This window comes from Leuciscus leuciscus (genome assembly GCF_965113295.1).
Source record: "Leuciscus leuciscus genome assembly, chromosome: 4".
Taxonomy (NCBI): Eukaryota; Metazoa; Chordata; class Actinopteri; order Cypriniformes; family Leuciscidae; genus Leuciscus; species Leuciscus leuciscus.
Genome location: NC_138728.1, coordinates 55,327,234 through 55,352,820, shown reverse-complemented (window position 1 = coordinate 55,352,820; position 25,587 = coordinate 55,327,234). Strand labels below are relative to the sequence as shown.

Genomic DNA, 25,587 nt, shown 5'->3' with positions numbered 1-25,587 from the left:
GGGATTTTTACGCGGGTTGGGTGAGAAAAAACACTGATATTATGGATTCGGATGGCACTAAAATAACTGACTTACCCCTGTAAATGTTTAAAATACCGTACGAGCACATGATAAACAATATTAGCGTCCGAATAGGACTTAACTGACAGTAGCCTATGCTTTCACTGGCCTTTAAAAGCGCTCTTTAATTAAAATAAATGTATAACATTTTATTATATAATTAATTAATTAATTAAAATTCTAACAACAATCAGTGTGATTGACAATTTTATTCTTTGCATGAAAACACTTGAATTAGCCTAACTGAACACTGTCTGGGTGTATTAAAACTTCAGAATTATATTCATATAGACCTGCAACAGTGATAAGGTAAAGCTAAAGGCTGATTTATACTTCTGCGTCGGACCTACGCCGGAGCCTCTACGCTGTAGGCAACGCGTTGGTTTTCATTTATACTTCTGCGTCGTTGTCCGTGTTGACGCGCAATTACACTTGCAGAGGGAGCATGTGAAACCCGAGGGAGGGGTCCTAGCAGACCAATCACAGCGCTTGCGTCCGCGTAGAGTTGACGCGTTGTTACATTTTTGGAGAGGTGCACGTCAGTGTACGCCGAAGGGTACGCGCGCTACACACAGCCTACGACATAGCTACGGCGTGAGTTCGACGCAGAAGTATAAATTGGGCTTAAGAGTGGTCCAGACCAACCTTCCGAAAGTATGACTTACAGAAGGTATACTTAACTAAGAACGTTTCGGGAAACACGTATTAACGATAAGGTACAGCTTAAGGTGTAACTTAAGAACGACGTAGCGTTAAGAAGGTTTCGGGAAACCCAGCCCAAAGCAATTCGTCAAATATCAGTCATCCCAGATAGCACACGCACGTCGCGCAGACATCTGTGTGACGTCGTCGTTTTCATCTGGAAGACGTTTATATTAGGGCGTGTGCTCATATGCTTTACGTCGCCGAGACGTCCTTGCCAGCTGTTAGAACGACGTCTAGGCTATGTAAATAAGACGTAAATAATTTAGAACGTCGGCAATCCGCTCTTTTAAAGATGTTCATCAGATGTTCATACATCTCCAAGACATCTGATTTATGTAGCCCAGACATCGTTTAAATATATAATTCCTTCCATTAACAAAATGAATTCCCATAAAACGCAGCCGCTACAAATTTTCACGCTGTACGAGAACAAACGCAACTTCAGCAGGCGTGTACCACGTTAAACACTGCAAACAAAACAATATTTCCTAGCAACGGCAAACCGCGCTAAAATCTAAAGAGAAAACATAACACTTACAACCCAGATAGCACACGCACGTCGCGCAGACATCTCTGTGACGTCGTCATTATCATCTGGAAGACGTAATTCTAAGGGCGTTTGCTCATCTGGAATACGTCGCATAGACGTCCTTGTCAGATGTTCAAAAGACATCCACTGGACATATCAGAGACGTTTACGATTAGAATTTTGTCTGTTAGACATCTGATTTATGTAGCATAGATGTCGTTTTTAATTAGACATTTTAGACGTTCCCTCACATTTATTGATAAAAACTACAGCTACACGAATTATGTCTACACATGATATAACTAAACCCAAGTATTTTACACTCAGAATGAAAGCACACAACAGTTATCTATGATTTGAATGTTTTTATTAGTGTATGAAAACAACCTTTCATTTCTTGTATATTATAATTTAAAATTCTCGAACAAACAATCATAAAAAAAAAAAAAAAAGATTTATTAGTGTATGAAAACAACCTTTAATTTCTTATATATTATAATTTAAAATTCTTGAACAAACAATCATGGATAAAAAAAAGCACATAATGTCTTTAAGAGGGCATTCTCCCTGGAGCCAAGCGGAGATAATCCTTAATGTGCTTTTCAGCCTCTGCTTCAGTCGGCGACGGAAGTACAGGATTCTTCATCGCTGCTCCTGTGTGTTAAAAAAGGTAAAACAAAATTAATTTAAAAATAAAATCTGCAAAATAGATTTTATTTAATTGGATTCTTATGAGTTTGGGCAAAGATATAAAAAAGCAATGAATAAAATATGTTTGCAACACACTGCCGTTCAAAAGAAAAGATTTTTTAATGTTTTTAAAATAAGTCTCTTCTGCTCACCAAGGCTGCATTTATTTGGTTAAAAATAAAAAATAAAATAACCTAGTAATATTGTGAAATATTATGACAATATAAAATAACAGTTTTCTGTTTGAATAGGCTATATTTAAAATGTAAATTATTCCTGTGAGGACAAAGTTGAATTTTCAGCATAATTTACTCTAGTCTTCAGTGCCATATGATCCTTCAGAAATCCCTCTATGCTCAAGAATTATTATTATTATTATTATTATTATATTATTATTGAAAGCAGTTGTGTAACATTTTTTTCAGGATTTTTTGATGAATAGAAAGTTCAAAAGAACAGCAATTATCTGAAAATGAAAACTTTTGTAACATACTACCGTTCAAAAGTTTGGCGACAGTAAGATTTTAAATTTTTTATGTGTGAAAAGAAACGAATAATAATAATAATTTTATTCAGCAAGTATGTATTAAATTGATCAAAAGTGACAGTAAAGACATTCTTAATACAAAAGCTTTCTATTTCAGGCAAATTGTAATGACGAAGTGGAGGCAGTCGGATCCATCTGCAGAACTTTATTGAAGCAGGTAACGAAACAAGGTAGCACTAAGCATAAAACACCAAGGAAACACGTAGCAACATGCAGCGTGGCAAAACAACACTTCACAAAGAAACAAAGAACAAGGCAGTCCAGATATAGGGTGGATAATGATTAACAGGTGGATGTGATGATGCTGAGTGGCAAACCCAAACAGGGCTGGGAACTAATGATAATGATAGCAGGGGGGAAGGATGGGAATTGCAGTTCTAGAATTCAGGTGACAAGGAGCGAACGAGACCGGAGAGAGGTGAAGGCGTGCGCTCAGTGACAGGCGCGCGCTCCGTGACAGAGCCCCCACCCTGCGAGCGGCTCCGGAAGCGAGGACCTGAACGACGACGGGGTCTTCCACGGGGTCTTGGAGCAGGACGATCTGGGTGAGTAAGATGGTAGGTGGTAAGAAGAGCAGGGTCCAGGACGTCCTGAGACCTGACCCAAGAACGTTCCTCAGGGCCATAGCCCTCCCAGTCAATCAAGTATTGCAGTACCCCGCCGCGACGTCTGGAGTCCAGGATATCTCGTACCCGGTACGCCTCCTCGCCTCCAACCTCAATAGGGGGAGCCTGCACGGAACCGACCCCCTCCTGGACCTCCTCTCTCCTGGGAGCGGCAGCGAGTCTGAAAAGAGACACATGAAAGGTGGGTGAGATTCTATAATGTGCTGGGAGAGCCAAACGAAACGAGACCGGAGTGATCTGCCGAAGGATCTTGAAGGGTCCAATGAAGCGAGGGGATAACTTCTTGCTTGGGAGCCTTAAACGCAGATCCCGGGTGGAAAGCCACACCCACTGTCCGGGTCTATACCGAGGACCCTCACGTCTCCTTCGATCCGCATGAAGTCGAAAGTGGCGGATGGCACGTTGCAGATGGACATGAGCGGTATTCCAAGTGGCCTCGCTGCGTTGCAACCATGTATCCACCGCAGGGAGGTCTGACAGCTCTCCTGACCACGGGAAGAGAGGGGGTTGGAAACCTAAGACGCATTGGAAGGGCGTTAGACCAGTGGCAGGCTTTACCAGGGAATTTTGGGCGTACTCTGCCCAGACCAAGAATCGGCTCCAGTCCTGTTGGTTCTCGTAACAGTATGTCCGCAGAAATCGAATGAGGTCCTGGTTCAACCGTTCAACCTGACCGTTAGACTGCGGATGGTATCCGGAGGTGAGGCTGACGTTGATGTTGAGTTTGGAGCAGAGTCCATTCCAAACACGGGAAGTGAACTGAGGACCACGGTCGGAGACAATGTCCTCGGGGATGCCAAAAAGACGAAATACATGATTGAGAAGTTCCTCAGCAGTCTGCATGGCAGTAGGTAGACCCTTAAGGGGGATGAAACGACAGGACTTGGAGAAGCGACCCACGACTGACAGCACTGTGGTAAATCCCTGAGACGGAGGTAAATCTGTTACGAAATCCACAGAGATGTGGGACCACGGGCGTTGAGGAACTGGAAGTGGCTGTAAGAGACCGGCAGGTTTAAGGTGGGAAGATTTGACTGTGTTACAGGTGGAACATTGATGGATAAATTTGATAACATCAGCCCGGAGTGTGGACCACCAGAAGCGGTTGGAGACTAAATGTACAGTAGCAGAGATACCTGGATGTCCCGCGCTGGGTGTGCAGTGAACCCATTGAAGCACCCGCTCACGGAGCTCGAGAGGCACGAAAAGGCGGTCCACAGGACACTCGGGTGGTACAGGAAGAGCTTGTTGAGCCTCAGTGACCTCCGAGATGATATCCCACTGCACAGGTGCCACGATCAGAGTGGGAGGCAGGATGGGTTCTGGCTTGGTGATTTCGTTGAAATCCTCGAACTGACGAGACAGAGCATCAGCCTTCCCGTTCTTGGACCCAGGTCTGTACGTGATCCTGAAATTGAAGCGAGAGAAAAATAGTGACCAGCGAGCCTGACGAGCATTCAAACGCTTGGCGGACCTGATGTACTCAAGGTTTCGGTGGTCTGTGAGGATGGTGAAAGGTTGACGTGCCCCCTCCAACCAGTGCCTCCATTCCTCCAGGGCAGCCTTCATGGCTAGAAGCTCCCGGTCACCCACATCATAGTTGCGCTCCGCCGGGCTTAACTTGCGGGAGTAAAAGGCACAGGGAAACATTCTCGCGGGATTACCGTGACGTTGGGACAGGATCGCACCCACTCCAGTGTTCGAGGCGTCAACCTCCACGACGAACTCCCTCTCCGGGTCTGGATGATGGAGGATGGGTGCGGCAGTGAATCTCTCCTTCAGCTGATTAAACGCTGCAGTGCACTCAGAAGACCACCGGAAGCGCCTCCCGCCCTGGAGAAGAGATGTGAGAGGAGCCACAATGAGACTAAAGTTACGAATAAACCTACGATAAAAGTTGGCGAACCCCAGAAATCGCTGTAATTCCTTCACAGAAGAAGGTTGAGGCCAGTCCACCACGGCTTTGACCTTGCGGTCATCCATGAGAACCCCCTCGGTGCCGATGACATATCCCAGGAAGGTGATCCGAGTCTGATGAAACTCGCACTTCTGAGTTTTGGCGTATAGCTGATTCTCAATCAAACGTTTAAGAACTGCACGCACGTCCCGTACATGAGCTTCGAGGGTCTCTGAAAAAATCAAGATATCATCAATATAAACAATAACCCTCTGATTCAGCATGTCCCGGAAGACCTCATTAACGAAAGACTGGAACACAGAAGGACTATTGGACAGCCCGAAGGGCATTACCCGGTACTCATAGTGGCCTGTGGTCGTAGAAAAGGCCGTCTTCCACTCGTCGCCCCTCCGTATGCGAATGAGGTTGTAGGCGTTCCTCAAATCCAATTTGGTGAAGTACCGGGCTGAGCGAAGCATCTCCAGGGCTGCAGGGACTAAAGGCAGAGGATATCGATATTTCACAGTTACCTCATTGAGACCACGGAAATCGATGCAGGGCCGAAGACTCCCGTCCTTCTTCTTGACGAAGAAAAACCCTGCGGATGCCGGAGATGTGGAAGAGGTGATAAATCCCTTAGCAAGCTGTTCCTCGATATACGATCTCATGGCCTCAGTCTCTGGTTGCGAAAGTGGATACACACGGCCGTGCGGGGGAACGGCTCCAGGTAGAAGTTCAATAGCGCAGTCACTGGACCGGTGCGGGGGTAAGAGTGAAGCCTCTCTCTCGCTGAAAGCCTGGGCAAGATCATGATATACAGCGGGAATTCCTTGCAGATTCACTTTCTCGGGGGAACTGTGGCTAGATTCAGGACCATGGAGAGCAGGCAAGCAGTGGGTGTGACAGAAAGGGGACCATTGAGTGATTCTCCTGTCGACCCAGGAAATTGAGAGGGTTATGTCTCTCCAGCCATGGCAATCCCAAAATCACAGGATGAAGGGGCAAGTTAATCGTGTACAACTGAATTCTCTCCGTGTGACTAGACCCGAAATTGAGCGTCAGAGGCTGTGTGATGTATTGTACCTCTCCTGTCCCCAGGGGGCGTCCATCCAGAGCAGCCACTGCCACGTGAGACTCACAAGGAATGAGAAAGATATTTTTAGACAAGGCAAACTCCAAATCGACAAAATTACCAGCGGCACCAGAGTCAATTAAAGCTCTTGTCTCACAACTATTTTCATTAAAATACAATGAAACTTCGATGGTGAGAGAACGGGGAGAATTAATCAAAGGACTCACCGCAGAAGTATCAGTGGATCTGGATCTCACGGGACATGAAGCTCTCTGATGACCGGCTTGGCCACAGTACAGGCATAATTTATTCCGCATCCTTCTCTCACGTTCCTCCGTGGTGAGATGTGTGAAGCCGACCTGCATGGGCTCGTACTCCGTGCCGGTAGAAGGATGAGCGAAAAGACTGGATGTGAGAGGCGTGCGTCGGGAGCGGATGAGGTTGTCGAGACGAATGGCAAGCTCCATAAGTTCTCCGAGAGACATCCCATCGTCGCGACAGGCCAATTCCCCTTGCAGATGCGTTTGCAGCCCCCTTCGATACAGCAGTTTAAGAGGTGCCTCTGTCCACCCCGTCTGTGCTGCCAGGGTGCGGAAGGAAAGCGTGTAATCAGCCGCGGTGGAACTCCCTTGATTTAATGTGAGGAGCTGTTCCCCTGGTTCCTTACCGCCCGCGGGATGTTCAAATACCTCTCTGAATTGAGACATAAACACGTTAAATGAGGGAAAGGTATGATGACCACCAGACCAGAGAGCAGTCGCCCACTCCAACGCCCTCCCGGTGAGCAGTGAGCAGATGAATGAAACGCGGGACGCGTCATTGGGATAAAGCTGGGGTTGCTGGCTGACGAATAATTCACATTGCAAAAGAAATCCTCTACAAGCAGCTGGTGAGCCATTAAACTTCTCAGGTAGAGATAATTTGGGATTGCTTGAAGCCGTACTCACGCTTGATGTGACGTGCACAGGTGCAGCGGGAGCTTGAGCTGAATTAGCGGCAGCGCTCTGCAGAGTGAGGGTATGAACGGACCTCACCAGTTCTTCGGTGAGATTCGTTAACTTGGCCAGCTGTTGTTGGTGTGCGATTAACACAGATGCCTGGGAATTCACCTCGGAAGCAAGACTCTGGAGGTCTGCTGGATCCTGTGGCGGTGAAGTGTTCTGTAATGACGAAGTGGAGGCAGTCGGATCCATCTGCAGAACTTTATTGAAGCAGGTAACGAAACAAGGTAGCACTAAGCATAAAACACCAAGGAAACACGTAGCAACATGCAGCGTGGCAAAACAACACTTCACAAAGAAACAAAGAACAAGGCAGTCCAGATATAGGGTGGATAATGATTAACAGGTGGATGTGATGATGCTGAGTGGCAAACCCAAACAGGGCTGGGAACTAATGATAATGATAGCAGGGGGGGAAGGATGGGAATTGCAGTTCTAGAATTCAGGTGACAAGGAGCGAACGAGACCGGAGAGAGGTGAAGGCGTGCGCTCAGTGACAGGCGCGCGCTCAGTGACAGGCGCGCGCTCCGTGACACAAATGCTGTTCTTTCAAACTTTCTATTCATCAAACAATCCTGAACATTTTTTACATAACTGTTTTCAACTGACAATAATCAGCACATTTGCATATTAGAATAATTTCTGAAGGATAATGTGACAATGCTTTCAAAAATGACGCTTTTTCTTTTTATGTCAGTCAGGATTTAATGTCGCCGACTTCATTCAACGCTTTCTATTGATTGGTCGCTGTTCATTTCCAGTGGTTCTGAAATTCTGCATTATTTAATTAAGTAGAAATTTTTTACTTTAAACTTCTCTATGCTATTGTCTTTAACATAATAAGTTTCAGACTCTTTTAGTGTGACTGCCCAAAATAGTCAGGAGGGTCGAATTTTATTTTATTGTCAAATAGAAATGAGAGAGGTGCGAAAGATCATAACCACCAACTGGGTTGAGACGTTCAATGTCCTGTAATAATAATACATTAGAAAAATATGCCAATTGTTTTGTGAAGAAGTACTCGCGTCTACTCCAAATATGGGGATAGTCAGATTCAGGAAATCGACTCTTTTGGACTACTGCGCATGTGCTTCCACAGATCCTCAGCACATCACACGTGGAAGACGCCTGTCCCAGCGGGAAAACTAGGTACGTAGCTAATCTGATTAATTGTCATTAATATGTATGGTCAGTCAAATATATATTTGATTTTATATCAAATAATTTCAACATTTTACACCGTTTAAACAGCATATGGCTGCTATATATATATATATATATATATATATATAAGACATTTTGGACGTACCTATTAAGAGTGATCCTATATTTGTTTTCATTATCCCTCGCTTTTGTCCCCTTTCGCACCAGTTCAGATGTTTGGCTACAGGACCAAAGATCTTGGAACATATTCTCCATACTGTTTTTTTCATTGTGTGTCCTCCACTGATGGATAATCTGTTCACCTTAAAAAATAAAAGGTAATAGCAAAACATTACAAACAAAACACAAATAATATACTGGACACAATTTTCTTCATTACAATTGTTAAACCTAAAAATGTCAATGATTCTTACCATCTTTTGCATCATCCCTCTTTCAGATAATTGTCTTTCCAGATTGTCTAGATCTTCCATGGATGTGAGAGGAAAGACATCATCCTCACTGTCCACCACTAGCATTGGAACATTGGAACGGCCTGCAAGGGACTGGACCACTGAAGTCAGGTGATTCATCTTCATGTCTAGTTCTTGTAATGTCTCCAGAATCATCCTCTCAACAGCTGCAATACAGTAGGTTTATCTGGGAGAGTATCTTTATTAAACTTAAAAATGTATAATTTTACAAATTTAGAACTTCAATTTAACGTACGTGTACATTGATCAGAGCTGCGACTCCATCGCCTCACACCAGAAGCACCTGCAAGCACATTAAGCTCTTAACAGGGTTCCTACACATATTCCAGACTTTTCCAGACTCAAATTTCCAAACCTCCGTAGATTTTCAGATCATATTTAAAGTGCCCCTATTATGCTTTTTCGAATATTCCCTTTGATGCAATGTGTAATGCAGCTTTCTGGAAAGTAATGAAGACGAAAGAGCATGCAATAAAGTTATTGTTTCTCAAAATAAATAATCGACTCTGAACAGCCTAAACGAGTCTAAAATGCTTCTGAGGGTTGATGTAAAATGTTGTAAAATGAGGTTTACAAAACGCTTATCCATTACAGTATCCACTTTATCACTAAGTATGATTATTTTATGATGTATATATTTTCTACCGGGTGTTCAAAATATATAGTTTTTCATTTTATATTGTGTAGTTCTCCGCCTAACTCGCGTTAATGTTACATTAGTCATTCGGCTAATATATTTTATACATTAATGATTCGTCTCTCATCCACCCTCAATTAACTGAAATGTTATTTTATAACTAGTTTACTTGCAGTTAACCAAGGGGTAATTAGTCTTATTTTTCCAATTCCAATCATACCAGTCTTCATGTAACTGACTTTAATAAATCAGGACCTGTCTTGAAGAAAATAACTAGATGACAAACTTGTAAGGCAAGGCAAGGCAAGTTTATTTATATAGCACATTTCATACACAATGGCAATTCAAAGTGCTTTACATAGAAGAAATAAAAATAATAAAAAGAAATAAGAATAATTAAAACAGTTTAGAAAAATAAAATGAAATACAGTACAGTACAGTCGGACGAACAGCAGCACAGTGCTCATTCAGTAAATGCATAGCTAAACAAAAGTGTTTTGAGTCTGGATTTGAATGTGACCACTGTAGGAGCACATCTGATCTCTTCTGGAAGCTGGTTCCAGCTGTGGCTGGCATAATAGCTAAAAGCAGACTCACCATGTTTAGAGTGAACCCTTGGTATTTCTAGCTGATATGATCCTAATGATCTGAGTGATCTGTTGGGTTTATATTCAGTGAGCATATCTGCAATGTATTGAGGTCCTAGGCCATTGAATGATTTATATACCAGTAATAATACTTTAAAATCAATCCTAAATCTAACTGGGAGCCAGTGTAAAGACCTGAGGACTGGTGTGATATGTTCATATTTTCTGGTTCTGCTCAGAATCCTAGCGGCAGCGTTCTGTATGAGCTGCAACTGTCTTATGGTCTTTTTGGGAAGGCCAGTGAGGAGTCCATTACAATAATCCACCCTGCTGGTGATGAAAGCATGCACAAGTTTCTCTAAGTCTTGTCTGGAAACAAAGCATCTAATTCTTGCAATATTTTTCAGATGATAGTATGCTGATTTAGTTATTGCTTTGACATGACTACTGAAACTAAGGTCTGACTCTAGTGTCACACCAAGATTCCTGACTTGATTTTTAGTTGTTTGACCCCTGGAGTGAAGGTATGCGTTCACCTTGAGAACTTCATCTTTGTTTCCAAATGCAATGACTTCAGTTTTATCTTTGTTTAACTGAAGAAAGTTTTGGCACATCCAACTGTTGACTTCATCAATGCATTGGCACAGGGAGTCAATTGGGCTGTAATCGTTAGGCGATAGGGCTAAGTACAGCTGTGTGTCGCCTGCATAGCTGTGGTAAGCAATTTGGTTCTTTCTCATTATTTGGCTCATTGGGAGCATATACAGGTTGAACAGGAGTGGCGCAAGAATTGAGCCTTGAGGGACTCCGCATGTCATGGATGTCCACTCAGACTTATGGTCTCCTATACTCACATAATAACCTCTCTCATCTAAGTATGACCTGAACCATTTTAGGACTATCCCAGAAAGCCCCACCCAGTTTTCCAGCCTGTCAAGAAGTATGTTATGATCGACAGTGTCAAATGCAGCACTGAGGTCGAGTAGTACCAGCACTGATAATTTTCCTGAATCAGTATTTAAGCGAATATCGTTTATTATCTTTATGAGCGCTGTCTCTGTGCTGTGGTGCGGTCGGAAACCAGATTGAAAATTGTCAAAGTATCCATTCGAGCTTAAGAATTTGTTCAGCTGATTGAAGACAACTTTTTCTATGATCTTGCCTATGAAAGGAAGATTTGAGATCGGTCTATAGTTGCTTAATATGGTCTTATCCAGATTGTTCTTTTTCAGGAGGGGCTTGACAACTGCAGTTTTCAGGGAGTTTGGAAAACTCCCAGAGAGAAGTGAGGCATTTACCACTTCTAGAAGATCTGCTTCTAAACTGTTTAGCACACTTTTAAAAAAAGATGTGGGAAGTGTGTCAAGAGCGCATGTTGATGTTTTAAGGTGTTGTACGGTTTCTTCCAAAATTTTGCCATCAATTTTATTGAAATCAGACAAAGTTACTACTTTTTCAGGTGGTCTGATCTGTCTGACCCCAGCGCAACTCAATGATGTGCTGATCACCTTTCTGATATTATTGATTTTGTCAGAGAAGAAGGAAGCAAACTCACTGCACTTGCTGTTTGAGAGCATTTCACTAGGAATCTGGCTTGGGGGGTTTGTCAGTCTCTCTACAGTAGCAAAAAGAGTGCGTGTGTTGTTTAAATTGCAGTTTATAATATTTGAGAAGAAAGTCTGTCTAGCTTTGCCTAGTTCCATATTGAAAGCATGAAGGCTGTCTTTGTAGATGTTATAATGGACTACAAGTTTTGTCTTCCGCCACATGCGCTCTGCTTTTCTGCATTGTCTTTTCATATTCATATTTTGTAAGACTAATCTAAGCAGTTAATGTAGCCACAGAGATATGAACTAAAATGTAATCTCAAAAAGTTACACTTCTGGCCATAATTGAGATCAGTCTTTTTTTCTATAAAAATAAATAACTTACTCTGTGTTCTTGCCTGGTGGGTACTTGAGGGTCTCGGTTCAGAGATTGTGTCCTCTAATGGATTATACAGAAAATTGTACATTTCCTAGTGTTAGGCTGTTTTTCATTGGCAGTGTGTGTGTTTCCTGCATGTGCTAGCGAATGTTCTGTTACCTTGAATGGCAGGTGGGTGTTCATGCCAAGGCTCGTCTGCCTGGGACAAGCTCACTGGAGCAACTGGAGCTGAGAAAGGTGAAGTTGGTCAATTTTGTATGTTATTAAAATATTTACATGACAGAAATAACAGTTTTAAAAATGTAAACTCACAATTGCTGAAGGATTTTCCTGCTCTACTTGGTGTGAGCAGGGGTCTTACAACAGGACCTGGAAAAAAAAAATGAGCACTCAGCAGTTACACCTACGTCTATCAACCATTTAACTGGTTTCATTGTATTTTTACCTTTTGTCTTGATGTTTGCAAGCGGGGCTTTGGGTGCAGGCAGAACTTTTTCTTTATTAATAATTTTCTTTTTTTTGTGGGGGGTATCATGAGGCTCATCATCTGATGTGTATATTTTCTTTCTAAGAGCAAAATGATGGTATTAGATTATTTTACAAAGCAGGATTAGATAAGTAATAACACTGCCCTGTTTTTCAACTAAAAGAAAAAATTGACCCCCCCAAAAAATTATTACTATGTAATGTCCTTCCCCAAACGTGGCTCCAAGCCATTACATTATTACATTTAAGTGTATCTATTCCTAAAGTAAATATGCTTTGACAACTTACTTGTGTATTCTTTTTCCAGGCATCTCCGTTTCTGAGATGTCAGAAGTGTAGCATGCCTTTTTCCATTTTTTTGCGATGTTGTCAAAAGATGCTGAAAGAAACGAAGTACGTGAATTTACTTCATGCAAGCATTAAGCCATGGGATGTCATGTATTTTACCATCTTTTTGATAATGTTCATTTACAGTGTAGTTTAACCTGCTTACCTGATTCGTGCAGAATTCTGACCTGGTGTTTGGTCCACCCTTTGTCTGGCTGTGGTGCTTCCATCATCCTGACACTCTTCAGCAACCGGTCCAAGTCTCTGAATGGAGGCCACCAGGAGTGGCCATCTGAGTACCAGGACTTTGCTATAGTTCCAGTTGTCCCTTCTCCCACAAACTCCACTATCAGGTACATGTTGTTTTTTTGTTTTTGTTTTTACTGTAACAACCTAGAGCCCCATGATGTTGAAAGACACTTCTTAAATTTCAGTTGTTCATATGCATGAACATTTGCAATTAAATTTTTTCATGATTCAAATGTACAAAATATGACAAAACAAAAGTACATATGTGTAAAACTTTTATTTTTATTTTTTATTATTGTGTGTGTAAAAGAGGCACTGAAACAAAACAACGGTCATGAGGAACTAAGAAAGCTTTCCCCTCAATGTTCTCAAACTTGCAGAAATTGGTTGTTCTTGAGAGGTCATCAACTAGATGAATACCAAGTGCCAAAGATGGAAGGGGATAGTCAAAAAAAAGTTCATGATTGTTGAAGGTACTGTAGGCTACATAAATTTCTTCCCTCATTGAAATTATATTTTGCAGCTTTGCAACTTTACCCCCAATATAAACAAAACTGTTAGCCTGGTCCAGTTTCAGAGTGTAAGAGCATGTTTTTAATTCTCTGTACTGTGAAGCTCCCTGAAAAGATTCGGGTAGAGGGCCAGCTGTATGCAGTTTTCTGAGCATCTTTGGGTTGTTTTTCTTTTTTTCTTTGCTGCAGCTTTGCATCTCGGAGAACCTTCTTACAATTTGGCTTAACAGACATGTAGGTTTCCGCAGGAGTCTCTTCAGCTTGTACAGGTGATCCTCGAACTTGAAAGCGCTGAAGTTGTCGAGTACGCCATGGTGTTTTGCATCTTCTGCAAGATGTACAAGAGAGTGGACGTTGTAGGACAGGAATTTGGGGCCATATAACTGTCCAAAGTGTGTGACAAAAAGTCGCAGGATATCATTGGCATATTCAATGTGATCTCCAATTAGGCTGTTATTGCTCAGGATGAAAATTCCCACAAAAAACAACAGGAAGTTTTTGTACACCTCTGTGTCAAGGAGATCTTTTAGCATAACAGGGCCTGTGTACAATAAAAACTGTCTGAACTCGGTCGCCTTCCATCGATCTATTTCCCTCAGTGCCCTTGGTTTGCGTGCAAATTCCATGGGAACATTTTTCTGGGCACCAACCAACCTTTCTGTCAGCACAGTGACTCCCGAATCCTGACAGCCTGCAAGGGAGAGGACCCAGTCGAAGCCACTAGAGGAGAAGCCGTCTCATGACTCCAAGGCACACAAGGTGCATATAATCTAGGGGGAATCCAGAGACCATGTCCAGTGAGGCTTCTTCCAGAGGTGAGGTTCCATGGTGGTGATCTGAATCAGTTTTATTTAGGAAACTCTCATTATTTCTAAGAGGCATGTCATTTCTAGGGAAGGTCATCCTGTTCTCCATGTACACGCCATCTTGAATGCACTTTTCGCACCCATGGTAGCCTGTGTGTCCTTTCACCTTTTTCAGAAAAGCCCGTGCAGGTGCGTCACAAACCATTGAGGTAAGCTGTAGTGTTAAACTGACTCCCTCAAATTCAAAACCATTGCCTAATTCTTTTATTTCACAGATGAAGTCTTTGAGATACTCATCCAGTGTTTATTAGCACCACAAAATAACCCTATTGTCACAGGTTCCTCCGGCACCAGGTTTTGCACAGTTCCAAGAATAGGCCAGAATTGAGTTGTTGAACTCTTGTAGAGAGGCAAACCATCAATGTTCACCTGGAGCTCCAAATTGCTCATGTTCCTCAAAATGTCCATGTTTTTATAGAGTACCCCTGAAATGGATTGCAGAAGGCCAGAATGATAGTACTGGTCACCAGCTTTGCTCTGTATTTCAGATCTGATGGAACGCACTGTTCCTAACAGTGTCCTGGCATCTTTTGGCAGATTCAAATCATGCTCACGGAGGATATTGAGTAGTGAATTTAGTGCCACATGTGTTATTTTATGTTCTGTTGCCCAGGTGGCCAAGTCATCATCCAGGGAACTTGGATGCAGTTCAGACTCTGTGTCTGTGTCAGATTCACTGCTATATAGAGCACTTGCCATGGTGACGTATTCAGGCTCATCAATATGGGAAAGACAATCCATAAATTCATCATCATCGTCATCATCCACGGTGCTGCTTTTGTCACTGTGCATGCTACCATACTCCTCCCTTCATGGTGATGATACTGCTTGCATTAACTGCAGTTGTTTGTCAACTTTAGCTTTGGCTTTTCTTCGCAATGTCCAGTATGATTGTTTTTTGCAAGCCATGGTGCTGAGACATTAACACAAAAAAGTGCATTGTAATAACCTGTCTAAGCCAAATGCAGTGGTTCTCAACTTACAAAAAGTAAGAATAAAATTGTATGTATTAAGTATTGAACCTTAATGTATGCCTAGAAATAATATACAAAAGCTTATTAAACTTGGTCACTTTTTTAAATTAACTATTTAAAATAATTGTATGCAAATATCTAAAAATGTTTTTATTCCAGGGATGATGGTGATAATCCTTTGATAATAAGAAATGTTACTTGGGCATCAAATCATATTAGAAATGATTTCCAAAGAATGCACAGTGCATTCAGTGCCACTGAAGACTGGAGTACTGATGCTGAACGTTCAGCTTTGCGTCCCAGGAATAAATAGCATTTTAAAGTATTTATTTTAATTTGTTATAGATACAGACGGTTGGTCTGGGAACGCCCCCCACCCAGCAAAAACTCGTTGAAAAGACGACTTTGCAAGACGTCTAAACAACGTTACATTTTGGTTGAAAAGTGAAAGGTGAAAAGCCGTCTTTTTCAGGTCGTTGAAAAGACGTCTATAAAAAGACGTCCATTTTAGGTCTAAATTTGGTTGAAAAGTGAAAGGGGAAAAGACGTCATTTTCAGGTCGTTAAAAAGACCTGATTAAACCTGGTTGTTAAAAAGATCGGAATTTCAAGCATAAATTAATTATGTAATATATTCATTATATCCTACAAAGTGACGTCATTCACCACTCTATATAGATTCATCACATTATACTATATATTATTATTAATAATAATAATACTCAAAATAGAACAAATGACAAAAAAATAACAAGAAAACATTTATTGACACGTCAAATACACACAAATACACACGAACAACACTCATTATTCGTTTGTAGCCACATATCCTCCACCGCCAGATCGTCCAGGGGCATGTTTAAGGTGGTCTCCCACGGCTTTGTATATTTCGTGGTCAGTGGCCTTATTATTCCACTTTTTGATTGCATCTGTAATGATGACAAAGAAAAACATTAGTGTTCTGTTCAGTTTGTTACTAACAAGAATTAAGAGAGGCAACGGTACACAGGCTTTTCAGTTTGGTTCGCATTTTCGCATGAGATTGCAGTGATGGTTTAACCACTGCACCTGCAGAAATAATTTTTAACCTAGATAAATGTGCGCTATTATTAGGTGCATATCCAAGTGTTTGTGCGGAATGTGGAGCGCGCACTGCATGACATGGTGGAGGCGCCGGCGAGGTCACTTGCATTTTCCTATCAACAGTGGAAACAACTTAAAATACTCCATCATTTCTGGCCAATACTGAAAAGAATAATACATCAACTACAACTAATTTATTTGTGTAAACTCACAATAACAAGAAAACGTGCTTTTCTAAAATAAAAATAAAAAAACAGGGGGCGCTTTCTTCTTGGCGTGACACTAAAGCGCTTCCCAAAAATGAACTGAAACACTATATTATACTATGCTATACTAGCCTCACAGACAGCCTCACTAAAGCTTGAAACGCCCTTTTTTAAACGAAAAAATCCGAATCGAAAGCCGTCTAATCGTGTAATCTGACTGAAAGATGCATTTCTTTAAAGGCGTATCTACTTTACAGCGGAGATGTATGGTGATATGTTTGCAGCCGCTGATTTAGAAAACACTAATAATATTATTAATTAATAGACACTTAAAATGCCTCTTATTTTTTTCTGACATATTTATTATCAGCCTGCTTTTGTCGGTGCTTTGCGGCAAGATTTATGAGTGCGCTTGAGCGCGGAATAGGCTATTCCTCCATGCATCCAGTATTTAAGCAGAGATTAATATAAACGTGCATATAGACAAAAAATCTTTAGCCTATATGCATGACAACTCTAATCAATGCATTTACTAGTTGACATTATTTAATAATTATTAATTAGCTCTTTGTGTTAAATTAGTACATAAGTAGTTAACATAATTAATGAACTAACAAGATAATAAAACAAAGATTCAATTAAGATGCTAACTATATATTTCTATATAGCATTGCTTGTTCCACCACGCAAAGGACTGTTTTTAAGGTGACAATCCTTTATAAATGTGAAGATTTACTGTATCTTGAAGATTGCTGTATTATATTGTATCTTCTGTTAATAAATTTCGTTAATAAAAACAATAAGCACATAATGCTGTAAAAATAAACAACTTATGTTCTGTTAGATGTTTTGTGTTTTGACTACTTTTTGAATTTTGTCTAATTATATCTCTATGTAATGAAGATATATTATCCAAAATATAATAACATATATATATATATATATATATATATATATATATATATATATATATATATATATATATATATATATATATATAACATTAAATTACATTATATAATTTTGCCTGGGGCCCCCACGCTTAGTATTAGTTAGTAGGCCTAATACCCTTTCAGCTAAAAGTGATTAGAGGGGATAATACTCCAATTTACAACATTAGATGAGATGCATTTTTGTATTTGATGTATTTTTAATTCATTTAAATTAGATTTGTATTTTTAATTGATTACATTTTTATTGATTGAATAATTGTATTATTATAAATTATTAAGATAAACATTTTAATTATAATTTAATATTTATTTATTTTTGTTTAATAAAAATGCAACAACAAACAACAAAAAAGATTATGCTTTGTTCTCTACTTGATGAGTCAAGGTAACAGGCATTTCTTTTATTATCAGAAATCAAATCTTTTATGATGAAAGAAATGAATGCTTGATCGTACATACCTATCCAAAATCTTTGTTGAACAGTCCCTGATGTTTTTGCCTCCAACTTTACTTAACTGGGTAATCTAAGAGGAAAAAAGTAAATATCATTATTACTATACAATATTGGTAACAAACATTTTCAGTCCTTGCATTAACCTAATCAGTTGAACTTAATTTTATTGGTTAGGACAAGTCCAAATGTGTTTGTAAATAGTGTTATAGTAAACACAGTTCTGTATTTTCAGTAAAGTAGAATTATGAGTATACTATTGTCATCATTGCATCAATATTTATGTACAAAAATATTTACAGGTAAATTGTAGCTACTCACTAACACTAACTGTCACTAACACTTATTAAATATAATATGTATTATTATTATTGGTGGGGTTTCACTGTAAATAAAATAAAATAACAATGCTGCAAATATTGAAATAATTTTTGAGAAAAGCTGCAGCAAAATCAGTCATTCTAGGCCGCAATATAAAAAATAAAAACAAAAACAAATCCAGGACTGATTAAATAAATTACATTATTACCGAAAGTAAGTACTTAGTGTTCATTGTAAGCACTATTTATTTATTTATTTATTTAAAGAAAAGAATAAGCAAACTAGTTAATTATTCTGTCCACACACACTCCGCTGTTCTTCTCTTCTGTCCACACACACTCCGCTGTTCTGCTCTTCTGTCCACACACACTCCGCTGTTCTGCTCTTCTGTCCACACACACTCCGCTGTTCTTCTCTTCTGTCCACACACACTCCGCTGTTCTGCACTTCTGTCCACACACACTCACACACACTCTGCTGTTCTGCGCTTCTGTCCACACACACTCACACACACTCCGCTGTTCTGCTCTTCTGTCCACACACACTCACACACACTCCGCTGTTCTGCGCTTCTGTCCACACACACTCACACACACTCTGCTGTTCTGCGCTTCTGTCCACACACACTCCGCTGTTCTGCACTTCTGTCCACACACACTCCGCTGTTCTGCACTTCTGTCCACACACACTCCGCTGTTCTGCACTTCTGTCCACACACACACTCCGCTGTTCTGCGCTTCTGTCCACACACACACACACACACACTCACACACACTCCGCTGTTCTCATGCACTTCTGTCCACACACACGCCGCTGTTCTGCACTTCTGTCCACACACACTCACACACACTCCACTGTTCTGCACTTCTGTCCACACACACTCCGCTGTTCTGCACTTCTGTCCACACACACTCCGCTGTTCTCATGCACTTCTGTCCACACACACGCCGCTGTTCTGCACTTCTGTCCACACACACTCACACACACTCCACTGTTCTGCACTTCTGTCCACACACACTCCGCTGTTCTGCACTTCTGTCCACACACACTCCGCTGTTCTCATGCACTTCTGTCCACACACACGCCGCTGTTCTCATGCACTTCTGTCCACACACACTCCGCTGTTCTGCACTTCTGTCCACACACACTCTGCTGTTCTGCACTTCTGTCCACACACACTCCGCTATTCTGCACTTCTGTCCACACACACTCCGCTGTTCTGCACTTCTGTCCACACACACTCACACACTCCGCTGTTCTGCACTTCTGTCCACACACACGCCGCTGTTCTGCTCTTCTGTCCACTCACACACACACTCACACACACTCCGCTGTTCTCATGTACTTCTGTCCACACACACTCCGCTGTTCTGCTCTTCTGTCCACACACACACACACTCACACACTCCGCTGTTCTGCACTTCTGTCCACACACACTCCGCTGTTCTGCGCTTCTGTCCACACACACTCACACACACTCCGCTGTTCTGCACTTCTGTCCACACACACTCCGCTGTTCTGCTCTTCTGTCCACACTCACACACACTCCGCTGTTCTGCTCTTCTGTCCACACACACACACACTCACACACTCCGCTGTTCTGCACTTCTGTCCACACACACTCCGCTGTTCTGCGCTTCTGTCCACACACACTCACACACACTCCGCTGTTCTGCACTTCTGTCCACACACACTCCGCTGTTCTGCTCTTCTGTCCACACTCACACACACTCCGCTGTTCTGCGCTTCTGTCCACACTCACACACACTCCGCTGTTCTCATGCACTTCTGTCCACACACACTCACACACACTCCGCTGTTCTGCACTTCTGTCCACACACACTCTGCTGTTCTGCACTTCTGTCCACACACACTCCGCTATTCTGCACTTCTGTCCACACACACTCCGCTGTTCTGCACTTCTGTCCACACACACTCACACACTCCGCTGTTCTGCACTTCTGTCCACACACACGCCGCTGTTCTGCTCTTCTGTCCACTCACACACACACTCACACACACTCCGCTGTTCTCATGTACTTCTGTCCACACACACTCCGCTGTTCTGCTCTTCTGTCCACACACACACACACTCACACACTCCGCTGTTCTGCACTTCTGTCCACACACACTCCGCTGTTCTGCGCTTCTGTCCACACACACTCACACACACTCCGCTGTTCTGCACTTCTGTCCACACACACTCCGCTGTTCTGCTCTTCTGTCCACACTCACACACACTCCGCTGTTCTGCTCTTCTGTCCACACACACACACACTCACACACTCCGCTGTTCTGCACTTCTGTCCACACACACTCCGCTGTTCTGCGCTTCTGTCCACACACACTCACACACACTCCGCTGTTCTGCACTTCTGTCCACACACACTCCGCTGTTCTGCTCTTCTGTCCACACTCACACACACTCCGCTGTTCTGCGCTTCTGTCCACACTCACACACACTCCGCTGTTCTCATGCACTTCTGTCCACACACACTCCGCTGTTCTCATGCACTTCTGTCCACACACACACACTCACACACACTCCGCTGTTCTCATGCACTCCTGTCCACACACACTCCGCTGTTCTGCACTTCTGTCCACACACACTCCGCTGTTCTGCACTTCTGTCCACACACACTCCGCTGTTCTGCACTTCTGTCCACACACACTCTGCTGTTCTGCACTTCTGTCCACACACTCCGCTGTTCTGCACTTCTGTCCACACACACTCCGCTGTTCTGCTCTTCTGTCCACACACACACACACTCACACACACTCCGCTGTTCTCATGTACTTCTGTCCACACACACTCCGCTGTTCTGCTCTTCTGTCCACACACACACACACTCACACACACTCCGCTGTTCTCATGTACTTCTGTCCACACACACTCCGCTGTTCTGCTCTTCTGTCCACACACACACACACTCACACACACTCCGCTGTTCTCATGTACTTCTGTCCACACACACTCCGCTGTTCTGCTCTTCTGTCCACACACACTCCGCTGTTCTCATGCACTTCTGTCCACACACACTCCGCTGTTCTGCACTTCTGTCCACACACACTCACACACACTCCGCTGTTCTCATGCACTTCTGTCCACACACACTCCGCTGTTCTCATGCATTTCACACACACTCCACTGTTCTGCGCTTCTGTCCACACACACTTCGCTGTTCTTCTCTTCTGTCCACACACACTCCACTGTTCTACACTTCTGTCCACACACACTCCACTGTTCTACACTTCTGTCCACACACACTCCGCTGTTCTGCGCTTCTGTCCACACACACTCCACTGTTCTACACTTCTGTCCACACACACTCCGCTGTTCTGCGCTTCTGTCCACACACACTCCGCTGTTCTGCGCTTCTGTCCACACACACTTCGCTGTTCTGCACTTCTGTCCACACACACTCACACACACTCCGCTGTTCTGCTCTTCTGTCCACACACACTCACACACACTCCGCTGTTCTGCACTTCTGTCCACACACACTCCGCTGTTCTGCTCTTCTGTCCACACACACTCCGCTGTTCTGCTCTTCTGTCCACACACACTTCGCTGTTCTGCACTTCTGTCCACACACACTCACACACACTCCACTGTTCTGCACTTCTGTCCACACACACTCCGCTGTTCTGCACTTCTGTCCACACACACTCCGCTGTTCTGCGCTTCTGTCCACACACACTCCACTGTTCTGCACTTCTGTCCACACACACTCCACTGTTCTGCACTTCTGTCCACACACACTCCGCTGTTCTGCGCTTCTGTCCACACACACTCCACTGTTCTGCACTTCTGTCCACACACACTCCGCTGTTCTGCACTTCTGTCCACACACACTCCGCTGTTCTGCACTTCTGTCCACACACACTCCGCTGTTCTGCGCTTCTGTCCACACACACTCACACACACTCCACTGTTCTGCACTTCTGTCCACACACACTCCGCTGTTCTGCGCTTCTGTCCACACACACTCACACACACTCTGCTGTTCTGCGCTTCTGTCCACACACACTCCGCTGTTCTGCGCTTCTGTCCACACACACTCCACTGTTCTGCACTTCTGTCCACACACACTCCGCTGTTCTGCACTTCTGTCCACACACACTCCGCTGTTCTGCACTTCTGTCCACACACACTCCGCTGTTCTGCGCTTCTGTCCACACACACTCCACTGTTCTGCGCTTCTGTCCACACACACTCACACACACTCCACTGTTCTGCACTTCTGTCCACACACACTCCGCTGTTCTGCGCTTCTGTCCACACACACTCACACACACTCCACTGTTCTGCACTTCTGTCCACACACACTCCGCTGTTCTGCGCTTCTGTCCACACACACTCACACACACTCCACTGTTCTGCGCTTCTGTCCACACACACTCCGCTGTTCTGCACTTCTGTCCACACACACTCCGCTGTTCTGCGCTTCTGTCCACACACACTCCACTGTTCTGCACTTCTGTCCACACACACTCCACTGTTCTGCACTTCTGTCCACACACACTCCGCTGTTCTGCGCTTCTGTCCACACACACTCCGCTGTTCTGCGCTTCTGTCCACACACACTCCGCTGTTCTGCACTTCTGTCCACACACACTCCGCTGTTCTGCGCTTCTGTCCACACACACTCCGCTGTTCTGCGCTTCTGTCCACACACACTCCGCTGTTCTGCGCTTCTGTCCACACACACTCCGCTGTTCTGCGCTTCTGTCCACACACACTCCGCTGTTCTGCGCTTCTGTCCACACACACACTCCGCTGTTCTGCACTTCTGTCCACACACACTCCGCTGTTCTGCGCTTCTGTCCACACACACTCCGCTGTTCTGCGCTTCTGTCCACACACACACTCCGCTGTTCTGCGCTTCTGTCCACACACACTCCGCTGTTCTGCGCTTCTGTCCACACACACTCCGCTGTTCTGCGCTTCTGTCCACACACACACTCCGCTGTTCTGCGCTTCTGTCCACACACACTCCGCTGTTCTGCACTTCTGTCCACACACACTCCGCTGTTCTGCACTTCTGTCCACACACACACTCCACTGTTCTGCGCTTCTGTCCACACACACACTCCGCTGTTCTGCTCTTCTGTCCACACACACTCCGCTGTTCTGCACTTCTGTCCACACACACTCACACACACTCCACTGTTCTGCACTTCTGTCCACACACACTCCGCTGTTCTGCACTTCTGTCCACACACACTCCGCTGTTCTGCGCTTCTGTCCACACACACTCCACTGTTCTGCACTTCTGTCCACACACACTCCACTGTTCTGCACTTCTGTCCACACACACTCTGCTGTTCTGCACTTCTGTCCACACACACTCCGCTGTTCTGCGCTTCTGTCCACACACACACTCCGCTGTTCTGCGCTTCTGTCCACACACACACTCCACTGTTCTGCACTTCTGTCCACACACACTCTGCTGTTCTGCACTTCTGTCCACACACACTCCACTGTTCTGCACTTCTGTCCACACACACTCCGCTGTTCTGCGCTTCTGTCCACACACACTCCGCTGTTCTGCGCTTCTGTCCACACACACTCACACACACTCCACTGTTCTGCACTTCTGTCCACACACACTCCGCTGTTCTGCGCTTCTGTCCACACACACTCCGCTGTTCTGCTCTTCTGTCCACACACACTCCGCTGTTCTGCACTTCTGTCCACACACACTCCGCTGTTCTGCGCTTCTGTCCACACACACTCCGCTGTTCTGCTCTTCTGTCCACACACACTCCGCTGTTCTGCTCTTCTGTCCACACACACTCCGCTGTTCTGCACTTCTGTCCACACACACTCACACACACTCCGCTGTTCTCATGCACTTCTGTCCACACACACTCACACACACTCCGCTGTTCTGCTCTTCTGTCCACACACACACTCCGCTGTTCTGCGCTTCTGTCCACACACACTCCGCTGTTCTGCGCTTCTGTCCACACACACTCCGCTGTTCTGCGCTTCTGTCCACACACACTCCGCTGTTCTGCTCTTCTGTCCACACACACACACACTCACACACACTCCGCTGTTCTGCACTTCTGTCCACACACACTTCGCTGTTCTGCGCTTCTGTCCACACACACTCCGCTGTTCTGCGCTTCTGTCCACACACACTCCGCTGTTCTGCGCTTCTGTCCACACACACTCACACACACTCCGCTGTTCTGCGCTTCTGTCCACACACACTTCGCTGTTCTGCGCTTCTGTCCACACACACTCCGCTGTTCTGCACTTCTGTCCACACACACTCCACTGTTCTGCACTTCTGTCCACACACACTCCACTGTTCTGCACTTCTGTCCACACACACTCCGCTGTTCTGCGCTTCTGTCCACACACACTCCACTGTTCTACACTTCTGTCCACACACACTCCGCTGTTCTGCTCTTCTGTCCACACACACTTCGCTGTTCTGCGCTTCTGTCCACACACACTCCGCTGTTCTGCACTTCTGTCCACACACACTCCACTGTTCTGCACTTCTGTCCACACACACTCCACTGTTCTGCACTTCTGTCCACACACACTCCACTGTTCTGCACTTCTGTCCACACACACTCCACTGTTCTGCGCTTCTGTCCACACACACTCCGCTGTTCTGCGCTTCTGTCCACACACACTCACACACACTCCACTGTTCTGCGCTTCTGTCCACACACACTCCGCTGTTCTGCACTTCTGTCCACACACACTCACACACACTCCACTGTTCTGCACTTCTGTCCACACACACTCCGCTGTTCTGCACTTCTGTCCACACACACTCCGCTGTTCTGCGCTTCTGTCCACACACACTCCACTGTTCTGCACTTCTGTCCACACACACTCCGCTGTTCTGCACTTCTGTCCACACACACTCCACTGTTCTGCACTTCTGTCCACACACACTCCGCTGTTCTGCACTTCTGTCCACACACACTCCGCTGTTCTGCGCTTCTGTCCACACACACACTCCGCTGTTCTGCGCTTCTGTCCACACACACTCCACTGTTCTGCACTTCAGTCCACACACACTCACACACACTCCACTGTTCTGCTCTTCTGTCCACACACACTCTGCTGTTCTGCACTTCTGTCCACACACACTCCGCTGTTCTGCGCTTCTGTCCACACACACACTCCGCTGTTCTGCGCTTCTGTCCACACACACTCCGCTGTTCTGCACTTCTGTCCACACACACTCACACACACTCCACTGTTCTGCACTTC

The 25,587-nt window shown here is 44.2% G+C and overlaps 1 protein-coding gene and 1 long non-coding RNA gene across 2 annotated transcripts; one reads left to right on the top strand and one right to left on the bottom strand.

The window, feature by feature from the left end:
• Nucleotides 1–1,333: 1,333 nt before the first annotated feature.
• LOC309496338 (uncharacterized protein) lies at nt 1,334–13,310 on the bottom strand. The gene is made up of 10 exons (XM_082166336.1): nt 12,894–13,310; nt 12,689–12,779; nt 12,360–12,481; nt 12,227–12,283; nt 12,074–12,142; nt 11,921–11,974; nt 9,000–9,047; nt 8,705–8,910; nt 8,437–8,593; nt 1,334–1,948 (listed from the first exon to the last, which is right to left on the bottom strand). Exons 1-10 carry the CDS (start codon nt 13,084–13,086, stop codon nt 1,845–1,847), a joined length of 1,101 nt encoding a protein of 366 aa, XP_082022462.1. The 5' UTR covers nt 13,087–13,310; the 3' UTR covers nt 1,334–1,844.
• Nucleotides 7,669–9,058, top strand: LOC309496339. The gene is made up of 3 exons (XR_014205116.1): nt 7,669–8,276; nt 8,499–8,608; nt 8,731–9,058. It is a non-coding gene; the product is annotated as an uncharacterized lncRNA (long non-coding RNA).
• Nucleotides 13,311–25,587: the final 12,277 nt, after the last annotated feature.